The 12,225-nt window shown below is 35.3% G+C and overlaps 1 protein-coding gene across 1 annotated transcript in view; it reads right to left on the bottom strand.

Annotated features, from left to right (window-relative positions):
- The window catches only part of rhea (Talin_middle and talin-RS domain-containing protein rhea), a 709,058-nt gene that overhangs the window by 298,778 nt on the left and 398,055 nt on the right, over positions 1–12,225 (bottom strand). Inside the window, exon 28 of the mRNA XM_090405775.1 lies at positions 10,889–11,023. Within this exon, the coding sequence (XP_090261901.1) occupies positions 10,889–11,023 (135 nt within the window). The remainder of the gene's footprint in view (positions 1–10,888; positions 11,024–12,225) is intronic.

The following is a 12,225-nucleotide window of genomic DNA, read 5'->3' as shown; positions in this document are numbered from 1 at the left end:
ACATCAGCAATGACGTTTCGACGTTTAAATGAATTTTCTTCAGATAAACTTAGCAAAGAATAATTCATCACAAAATATTAAATGTTACTCCAACTCATTTCAAATACCAATGAAAGAGAAAAGAAATCAAATGTGGACAAACAATCTCAATTCCAACCCAACATTGTTCATTTCACCATCCAGTGTGCTGAACATATTGTAAGAACACAGGATCTCTTTGATCCAAGAGTACAATAGCAAGATTATACTATAGGGCAACTGCAAGATGATACATGAATTGAATCATACAATAATGCACAAGGAGGTTTTCTGACCAGTCAGCAAATAATGCTGTCACCATCTAATCTGAAATGTTATAGTAGTTCAAATTAATGTCACTTACTTTAAATCTTCATAGTTCACTAATTTGTGCAGTCTATATACCATTAAAATCAAAAATAATCTGAAATTTCAGTGGCTGGCCAGTTAACTTTATATTAATTCACATCCAAATATTATTATTATTAAGAGAGACCTCCAGGGAGTCAGAGACTTATCGAGGGAGGCCACATACTACACACACCAGCTATCATACTTATTCTGAATTCATTCACACTGCTTGTACTCATAACATCCAATGGCAATCCATTCAAATCATGCACTACCCCTCTGAGAGAAAAATCTAGCCCTCACACCCTTCTCGGTGACTTTCATTCTCAGCTTCCAAGGAAGCCCTCTCGTCCTTTTCCCCACCCTCCATAAATTGAAAAATTCCATCAATTGAAATCCTGTACGACCCTTTCAGAAGTTTGTAAGTCTTATCATATCACCCCTCTTTCTCCTGATTGCTAGCATCTGCAGTCTACAAATTCTCAATCTTTCTTGATAATCAATATTCCACAATCTTGATATCACTCTCCTTTGTACTCTCTTCAATATATCGGAAAATTATGTGATGATATATATTGAATTAGTCGAACAAAAGAGTAGAAATTAACAGTTAGTGTGAACATGACAGCTGTGCCAATTACTTTTTTTCCTCCCTTCAGGCTGACCAATGCAAGCTATCTGTTCACTATTTGTGTCCTCTTTCTAATTGCAGGTGATAAGAAGATAAGATAAAAAAGATAAAATAAGAAACTATACAGTTGAATGACTTCTGAAGTTCTCAGATTATTTTTGATTTTAATGGTACAGACTATATCTATTTAGTTCACTATGAAGATTTCAATAAGTGACATGAATTTAAGCTGACATAGTATTTCATAATTTAAGCATTGATTTAGGAATTTTCATTTTTATAATTTCATACTCTTCTAATTCTATTCTTTCTTCTTCCATTATTGTTTGCATTTGTACTTTAGATGGTGATGTTTTTTATTCTGTGTGCTTCATTTAACTGCATTAGTCAAACAAAAGAGTAGAAATTAACAGATTTAGTGTGAACATGACAGCTATGCCAATTACTTTTTTCCCCTCATAATCCAAACAAATTAAATGGTGGGAAATCATCAATCACGATTCATCACCATATAATCTGTGTACTGTTTCCCACCATTTTCTTTATTCTTTTTCTTGCTATTTCTATTTTGTCCCATCTCCTGCCATTTCCTTTGTGTTCTTCCATCCATTTTCATGATTCTATTTCCAACCGTTTCCTTTATCTCCTGGAAATAGAATAATGGATGTAGACTTTTTTTTTCTCCCTAAATTCATATAACGAACCTTGTGCTATAATAAAATATTATAGAGGAATGATGCAGGGATCAAGGTTTGAAAGTGCAAGAGGAGAGTGCGTAACAAATACTAAGTTCTCTAGATGTTTATAAGGCAATGGGACTGGATAGGATTTTGTCAAGAGTTTTGAGGGAATATACTAAAGAACTGACATCTCTGTTGACTTGGTTTTTCAATGAGAGAGTCTAGCTAAGGAAAGGTGCCCAAGGAGTGCAAGATAGACCCACTACTTAAGAGTGGTGATAGAATGTAAGTGTCTAACTATATGCCACTTTGTATTTCTTCTGCAGTTTTTAATATATTGGAGATATTAGTGAGATAATAGTATACAGCATTGGGCATATGAAGGTAATATTATTCGTGAGGGTCAGCATGGATTTTTTATGGAGCACTCTCTTGTTTTAGTAATCTAATTGCCTTTTATAATAAAGTAACAAGAAAAGTTGATGAAGGAAAGGCATATACTGCTTTTTTTTTTTTTTTTTACAAAAGCATTTGACACGATACCACATGATAAGATGATAAGAAGTTACAGCAAATGAGTTTGAATATCATGTTAGCGAATTGGATTGGCAGTCTGATAGATATCAGAGTTGTGTATGAGGAAGAAGTATCAAGGAAGCAGAAGGTTACAAATAAACTCCATCAAGGCTCAGTACTGGAACCTGTAATGTTTAGCCTTTACATCAACGACATTGTCAATGGATTGCAAGGAAATATTCAGTTGTTTGCAGATAATATGAAGCCAGGAAGGGCACTATTACTATAGTGCCGACTTGGTAGCCCTTCAGGGGGATTTGAATAAGCTGGTATGCTACTAAATGTAAGATCTTGAAGTTTGGGATTCATCAATGGATTCCAAACTTCATGGGAAGTTGTACTCTGTCGGAGGGACCATACTAAAGTAGAAGAGGTAAGAGACGTCAAAGTGATGACTGATAGAAATTTGAAGTTTAGGGGATATATCACAAAGGTGGTGAAGGTAACCCAGAAGGATGCTGACCAGCAGAGATAGAACTGTGGTTTCATTGTATAAAGCCCTGATCAGACTACATCAGGAGTATTGTGCTCAGGTTTGATCTCTAGGATTTGAATGGGAGAAATTAACATTGAAGAGAATGCAAAGGTAGATAACAAAGAATATATCAGGACTGTATAATGTTAACATGAGGACATGCAGACTGCAGAGTTTGGCTCATAGGAGATGATATGACTGAGACATTTAAACTGTTGACAGGGTAATTACAGGACTGGCACTGAGGAATGCTTTCATATGGTGGATCAAGAGGAAGGAGCAAGGCCTTACTCACCATCCCTAGAAGTGGTAAGAGGGTGAGGAGTGGCTTCTTTGCACGGAGTGTGGCTGTACAGTAGAGTGCAATGCCTGATAGAGTAGTGAGAGCACAAACAGCGCAGAATTTAAGGAATGGTATGATAGATTCTATTGTTTAAGATGGACTTTCCACAATGAGATCCTGAATAACAATAACAGTAATAATAAAGTGGGCTTGAAACAAAAACTTCCAGCTAACATTTCAGCTGAAACTGCAGCTTGCCATTGAGGATAGCTAAATTAAAAGGCCAAGTGCAGATAACTTGTCTCCTTTTTCAACAAGAGCCACACCTGACTCACAGTAACATTTTCAAGCCAACATTACCCATCTTTGGATACACAGCATGGAACGGTCTATAGAAACTCTTGCCATTTGCAGGCCATATGCTTAGGCATAAATGCTGGATAGAACTAAAGTTAGAAGCTTAACAGAATGAAAACAGTAATGGGAAAGAATTAAACCAATGTTTAATGCTTTCAATATTTCATCTCAGTCAGAGATACATCTTCAGGAAGTGAAGTATAGAACTGTAACACATACACCCATAGGCAACACAAAACACACTGAAACTCAGCAGATAGTAGCTTAGAGTCATAATCAAATATGGCACCCTCTGTGAGTGTCAGTCTTAAGCCTCTGTTGTGACAGGATCTCTGAGAATTAATGTTTCCCATATTTTTGGAAATTTATGTAGATTAGGTTTGTTTTTGAGGACAACTGCAGATTAAAAAAAGTCTTCCCCTTCTAAGCTTGCAGCACTGGATTGTGGCAGTGTTTGTGTGTGTGTTATCGAAACAGGTTATGCTAGACCTAACTGACCATAGCCTATGATAACAGATGTATTTTTATGTTCTTCTATATGATCTGATCTTCCATAGTAGTCCAGCTTACAGGAACAGGGAGCTCTATTCACATCAGGAACTGAGAGAGGAGTTAGTACTCAAGGAAATAGACAAGAAAAGGCAGACTGAAGGGAGACTTGAAGCAGTGCACAGATTATATTTTTTTTAAATTCTGGCTATTTTTTCAGAAGTACCTTGAACACAGGGAATGGTAATAGCATTACTGTAATCTTTATGAAAAGAAGGGCAAGGATTAAGTACTTTGTTGATTCTGTAGCGTTTAGGAAGGAAGGTATAGTGTATATGGTTGAGTTCAACCGTAACATAAGTTACAGTTGAACTCAACCGTAACTCTGGACCATTTTTTCACACATTTCTGAAACCTCAGATTGAAGAAAGTATAAAAAGTAAGAAATAGACATATCATGAATTATTATAATGTTTATTAATTCAAAAGCCCATCAAAGATGTAGCTTTTCAGATATCTGGTCAAGTAAGGCTTAATGAAGCCTTCAGTACCCTTAGTCTTAGCCCCAACTTAGCCATAGAAACTTAACAAGTACCAGTATTAAACTTGATGCTTCATACTGAACATAGTGTCTGTAACATGACGCCAGAAAATTCTCTTAGAAGAACAAAAGCTACAAAGAAATACAGAGTACTGCAACAGATAGAGGGGTTCCTCTTCTCCTTTCAACATCCCTGCAAATTTTTTCATAGCAAATTCCAAAAAGCATGCTCTGACTCATCTCATGGATACATTGATGACATGTTCTTTATTTTTCCTCTAGCCCAGCCACATTAGACTCTTTCCTCCTTCACTGCCATAGTCAACATCCATGAATCCATTTTACTACAGAAAGGAAAGTAACAACAGTCTAGCATTTCTTTTCTTTCTTTTTTTGTTTATATTGTTTACCTTTTTTTTTTAAATTTTGGACTCTTAATTTAATGGAGATATCAACTGAATATCTTCAATAAATTGAATGCAAGTAAGTCCATTTGCTCAAATTATAATTAATTCCCTCAATCATCCTGGAGGATGAATTTTTTGGAGGATGAAGTACAATACTAACAAGTGACCATGTCCAACTTGGCAAGGCCATGTTATATGAGCTACATAAATGGAAACGACACCTTTTAGTTTTTCATACTATCATCTATGTATATATACTTCCCACATGTCACTACCACTTCTTTATTACTGTTGGGCATTGTGTTAAAAAAAAACTCTGCCATGGGATCCTTAGGGGTCTCATGCCAATCCCAAGCCTGGATAAAGGAGGAGGGTCAGTCAGAGTGTCGATGCTCTGACCGTAAAGAAAAAACATGACTGTTATCTGATGCCTATACAATCAACAGCTACAATATGCCAGCTCGGGCATCGCCCAGATAAACAAGGCCCGTGATACCAATCAAGCGATCAGGGTTGGATCGAAAAGTGGGATACCAAAAGGAAACAGAAATTGAAACTAACAGAACTGTTATCAGTAGGAATGTGCGGACACTCTGGATGTCAGGAAAATTAGAACTACTTCATGGGGAAATGAAGAGATATCGGTGGGATATACTAGGATTGACAGCGATGAGATGGACATCATCTGGAGAGATCAATGGATGCGAAGTAATATGGTCAGGATATGACACCATGCACGAAGCAGGAGTTGGCTTACTTCTTAGCAAACGAGCTCGAGAGGCACCGTTAGGCTACAAACCAGTCAATGAATGAATCATAGTAACAAGATTTCAGGCAAAACCATTCAACATATCAACAGTCCAGATATATGCACCCACATCTGACAGCACAGATGAGGATATTGACTTATTCTACAAAGATCTGACAGAGACAATAGAAACAATACCAAAGCAAGATGTGCTAATTATTGAAGGACACTGGAACGCCAAAGTTGGAATAGATAAAGATGGTTAGGAAAGAGTCATGGGAAAATATGGTTTCGGAGAAAGAAATGAACGAGGTGAAAAATTGTTAGAATTTGCTGTGGACCATGAGATGATGATCTGTAACACAAGATTCCGACAAAAGGAGTGTAGAAAATGGACGTGGCGATCAAATGATGGGAAAACCAAAAACATGATTGATATGATTATGATTAAAAGAAGATGGATAACATCAGTACAGCAATGTCGAACTTTTCAAGGAGCGGATATAAACTCGGACCATAGTTTAGTGATGGCAAACGTCAAGTTGAAATTAAAAAAGAAATATAAACCCCAACATCAGAATAGAAGAGACACAGCACGAATAAGTGAAGCAGAAACTTAAAAGTGTGGGGAAAGAAAAAAACTCGAATTTAAGAGTGAAAAGAGTAATGAAGGTGATAGAAGATGCAGTTGAAGAAACAGTAAGAGAAGATCAAGAAGAAATGGATTAGACAAGAAACAATGAAGTTAGTACAGGAGAAAAGAATGTTGAAGATAAGAAGGGATACATCAGAACAAATAGAAGAGTAATATAGAAGAAAGTGTAATGAGGTGAAAAAAGCAGTCAGAATGGATAAGATGAAATGGTTAAAATCCCAATGCAACAATATAGAACAGTACTATGGAGAGCATAAAACAAGGGCATATACAAAATGATCAGAACCATTAATAGAAAGTAGCAAACTAAACAGACCACAATTAATGATGAAAAAGGCAAAGTATTGATGAATAAAGAAAAAATTGTACAGTGGTGGACAAGATACTGTAGTGAGTTATATGAAGAAAAAACAGATTCAGATAGCATTGGGAAACTGACTGCAGAATTGAAGCAGATATCACCACCAGGTAATGAGCAGGATATGGACATTTTAAGAGGACAGGTAGAAAAGGAATAGGATGGCTAAAACACAACAAGAGTCCTAGTAATGATAACATTACTGGAGAAATGATTGAATATGGTGGTGAAAGTATGGTTACAGAAATGCACCAACTATGTAATATGGTATGGAAAGAAGGGAAAATGCCAGAGGAGTGGGTGAAATCAATATTAATAACATTATACAAGAAAGGAAATAAGCTAGAATGTAAAAATTATAGAACAATTACCTTGATAAAGTGATGATGGTCATATTGACAGAAAGATTAGGAACACAATTGGAAGCATACCTTGCAGACGAGCAAGCAGGATTTAGGAAGGATAGAACTACAATTCAACTGATTTTGATAATGAGGTTAATAGCAGAGAAAGCTAGGAGAAAAAACAAAATCATATATACTTGCTTTGTTGATTTTCAGAAAGCATTTGACAGTATTGATCAGAAAGTGACATTAGCAGTTCTGGAATTCAATGGAATTGATAAAAAAAACTAATAGATATATTAAAAGATGTTTATCAGAATGCAGTTGTAGCAGTTAGAATAAGTGATGATTTGGGGAAATGGTTTAAAACAAGCAGAAGTACTAGACAGGGAGACCCAATATCACCAAGCATTTTCATCACACATTTAGAAAGAGCAATGGACAAACTGAAGGAATATGCCAAAGGAATATCTGTACACAGAATGAGAATTAACAATCTGAGATTTGCAGATGACATTGTTATTATTGAAGAAGACGAAAGAGAACTACAAAAAACACTGAAACTGTTAAATGAGGAAGGGAAGAGATTTGGACCTGTTATGAACTTGGAAAAAACAAAGACAATGGTATTTGGTGAGAAGAACATGAGACAAAAGATACAAGTGGATGGAACTGATATAGAAAATGTAGAACAATTTACATATTTGGGAAATAAACTGACATATGACTTGGACTGAAATAAAGATCAGGATTGCAAAGGAAAGAACAAATCTGAAGGCCATGGATAACATCTGGAAAAGTAAAGTGATCAGTCTGCAAACAAAACTAAGAGTACTAGAATCATGCCTCTTCAGCGGTGTACTGTATGGATCTGAAACGTGGGTAATAAATAAGGAATCAAGAAAAAGAATTTTGACATTTGAAAGAACTTGTTACAGGAAGATGCTAAGAATAGGATGGGTACAGAAAATCACCAATGAAGAGCTCTATCAGAAGATACAACCAAAAAATCTAATGCAGGAGATTATAAAACAGAAGCTGCAATTATTTGGACACATCTGTAGAATGAGTGAGGACCGGAAGATAAAAACATTTATGTTTGGTATTTTGGATGGTTTAAACAGAAGAGGTAGACCATACAGAGAATGGATAGATGATATAAAAGACTAGTGTGGAACAGGTATACAAAAACTGCGACGCTGTGCACTGGACAAAGAAAGGTGGAAGAAGATAGTGAAGCAGGCATCAGACATCAACGGGCAGTGAGCCCATGGTTCGTGATGATGATGATGATGATTGTGTTAAAACTGATTAGGCACAGCAATTTCATTCATTAGTAAACAAAAATTCTCATGGCTGCTGATATTACTATCAAGACAATTTTGACTATCTGAAGTTTTTACAGTTGTGTGCTGATCTTAAGATGACTATCTTGCAAAAATTTAGGCAGATTAATGTAGGCATAGCCCTCTCAGACTTGTAATGACTTCTATAGAGCACAATAGTTTTCATTCATCCAATCCTGTGTGAAGAAGTGATCTGAGTATGGTCTGCCAATATTGACTTGCCATAATGATGGTGTCGTGACATTCTATTTTCATGTTGTGTTCTAATTTACCATCTAGTTTCAAGTCACTCTTATAAATAAAATAACTAATTGCGAATTGATCACCGATCCAAAAGTAGGGAAATTTATAATTATACTGCGCCACCCTATTTTTAGATTAGTCTATATAAAAGAGTAGGATCAATTCTTAATTAAGTTAGCAGTCTTCTCATTAGGCCGAATCGTTTATTATTATTCTACTTGGGGCACCCGCAAGATTCGAATTTTTTATGAACGGTGCAATAAAAGGGAGTTCAGGCAAACACAATATTTAGATTAGCAAAATAAAACATTTAATATACGATATAATATAGCAAATACATGAATTCTACTTTTAAATGAAACAATACAAATAACTTAATACATCTTGCTAAGTCACTCATTCCAATTCAATGTTCTAAACTTTAACATACAATTCACTGCTTCAAAATTATAAATTTTCTTAATTCAAGTTAATAAAACAAAACTTCTCATTTGATCAGTCTGCACACATCTATCAATTGTACTTAATGTTTAAATTCACAGCAGGCACTAATCAAGGTAGACATTATTCCAAGCAATCTTATTTCGGACGTTGAACTTCGAAGATACGCTATAGTTAATGTTAGAATAAACAAACATGTATGACTACTCTTACCAGATACAATCTTCAATACATCAATTTATTGTGAGCACACTTATGAATTAACTTATTTCAGCTAGCGGAACACATTAAATAAAATTCTGCAACGCTTTAACTGAACTACTGTTAATCGCGCTTCACTACTCTAAAAAAACAGCAATAAGGTACTGATATCCTTCTTTGTTTACTTTTCTACAACAAGTTAAGTTCATTATATTCTTCTCAGGGCAACACAGAATTAAGACGTAATCCAAGATTAACTGGAACTAATCAGAATTTCCCATTGAATGTCCAGTTCTTTATTTATCCGATTACGACATCAATTTTCCTCTCTAACCACAGCTGATTTCACTTGCAGCTGAGTATAAGATTCACTGCGTTTTTTGCTCACTTCTAAATACTATGCTCTTGAATTTCTGCCCTAAAGAATTTATAATCTTTCTTTCACTTCTTTGCTTGTATCGTACCTTCCTTCAGGCTCCGCAAAACTCTTTTTTTTTCTTTCTATAAAATTCTTATTGCCTCCCCTTTCTCCTTTCTGGTTCCCAGGTCATGCACTCTTCGACTTGTGCTTGTTTATTTCATGCGTCTCCATGAGAACGCATGAACGTAAACATTTCGCTAATGTAATACGATGCTCTACTCTTACATAAGTGATTACATAACATTAAATTTTCACAAATAAGAATAAACAGAATATTTGAGCTACTTAATCAGCTCTTTCATTACGTATACAATTATTTATAATACGCTTTTCGTTACTTTACATATATATTTAGTTATCATAAATTTCTACACATATTATTATTTAATAAATTAATAGTAGGTTAAGTTTAGAATAAATATTTAAATAGTAATCCTTAATTAAGGAACAATAAATAATCTTTATACAAATTATGATTAATACATAATAAGCAATGCTAAATGTGAATGAAAAAAAATAAATTACACAACATAGTTTCATTCACAATTTAACAATGGCATCAAATGTATTTCTTTGTTCTTGACAATGGATATTAAGGATGCAATAAAGGATGGAGTTTGCCCTTAGGAGAGCAGATTATAGTTGCTAATTTGACATATGGTGTGAAGATTATGTTTCATTAGTACATTAGCTGTCTTTTCAGAAGTACCTCAGATATGTGGAACAGGAATAGTGGTGCCTAGTTCTTGTGTATTCTGGGAAGGGGGAGAGGTGGGTGGGGCATGTAGTAGTTTTTCTGTTTTATAAGAGCCTTAACCATTGGCCAAAAAGTGTGGTGAAAATAGCTGAGTTCTGTGGAAAGGGCTGCATCACTAAAACAAACACCCTTGGTTCTATACGTTAGTGTTTTAATTTCCTACTGTTGTTGAGTAGAATGATGATGATATGATGGTTTATGAAAACATCTTTTCTATTTATAGAAATCCAATGCACATCAGAAGATATCTATATAAATAATGATAGAATCTATATAAGCATGGATTAAAAAAAAAAAAATCAGAAAACTTTAGTGGACTCAAAAAGTCAAAGTCGACCTGTAAAAGAGGAAACCGTATTAAAAAAAAGCATAAACTTATCATTTTGAGCTCACATATGTTTTATATAGACCAGTCTGATGCCAGTTTATCAAGTCCCAGAAAAAAGAAAAAAACTAACATTTCTATTGGAGTAGTTGAAAAACATAATTTATGATATTTTAAGAACATATCCTTCTAGAAATATGTTCCCTAATTATTATTCAAATAATATAACAAAGCAAGTTACCTTCATAAGAGTAGATCTGAGTTCTGCAAGTGCAGTAGCCATCTGTTTAGCTGCATTACTTAATTGTAGAGCAGAGGACTGATCAACAATAGTAGGGAGTGTTGCTTTAGAGGCACTGATCATCTTGTTACTAGGCTAAGTATAAAGAAAGAAACATTATGTCAATTATGCTAAAATACTATTAGTTACATATGTATTAATAGATATGTATATAATGTAAAAGAATTTGGTAATAATTATAAAATAAGATTCTGAAATGGTTTCAAGCTTAGTAATAATTACTTAGTTCTGCTGTAATTACTGTCACAACTTGAACAGTGCATAAACCTTTAATCTACCAGTAAATCATTTACAACTTTCAGCACACATATAAAACACATAATGTGCATATAAGTGGCACTCAACGTTCAAATTGTCCCAATTTTGCCTTTATGCACACATGTAGTCTGTGAAACCACATATCGATTGCAGCATGCACAACATCCAATGGAAATGCTGCCACTCATCCCTCCAAATCCACCTTCATGTTGGCAATGCTAGGGTGCAAGTTTCTTGCAGGTTAGTCTCTCAAGCTCTGACCACAATTTGAAGTCTAATGGATTCAGATCAATACTTCCAGATGGCCAATCAGCTGGTGATATGTGGTTGGGCACATTCACCTCTAACCACTGTTGTGTGGTTCTTGACCTGTGTGCAGGGGCGAGGACACAGGGGTGATGACCTCTCTGAATCCCTGGATACTATGGCAAGCACATGCTGTGCAACTGGTGTATATACCTGATCATTTTGGCAGTTAAACAACTATTGAATGGTGAAAATCTTTTCATCTGTGAAGAGGATAACTCTGTATCCATTGTTTGCATACTATTGGAGAAGTGCCTTTGATTTTATCACCCTCTATTTCATAAGCTATGACATTAGGAAGTGTCCAGTAGATAGGTCCTCACTCCCAAGTTATCAATAAGTACATGTGGCATCATTCTCTGCAAAGCATTCATCTCTCGCAACATCATTTTCTACATTCTCACAAGATTATGGCAGGGCATGCCTCCACAGTCCTCATAAGCTGTTGCATCCTAATGTAGCATGGTCGACCTGCTCTAAGATACGTCTTTTGTATCATTATAATGTTAATAATCCGATAAACAAAAATCCTACTGATCCCGAGTGTTTTTAGCATGTTGAAAATAAAGTTGGCTGCATTCCAACCTTGTGAAGTGTATTAGAGGTATTGGTTCTCATAATCTCATTACTGGATGTTAACCTGTACAGCCAGACAACTTGCTCTCTCTACTGATAAATAAGTGAATGCTGGCTGCACACAGTGCTATCAATGG

Source organism: Typopeltis vanoorti, chromosome 15 (genome assembly GCF_054136105.1).
Source record: "Typopeltis vanoorti isolate ZY-2024b chromosome 15, IOZ_Tvanoo_1.0, whole genome shotgun sequence".
In the NCBI taxonomy this organism is placed as follows: Eukaryota; Metazoa; Arthropoda; class Arachnida; order Uropygi; family Thelyphonidae; genus Typopeltis; species Typopeltis vanoorti.
This window is presented reverse-complemented; position numbering and strand designations above follow the sequence as displayed.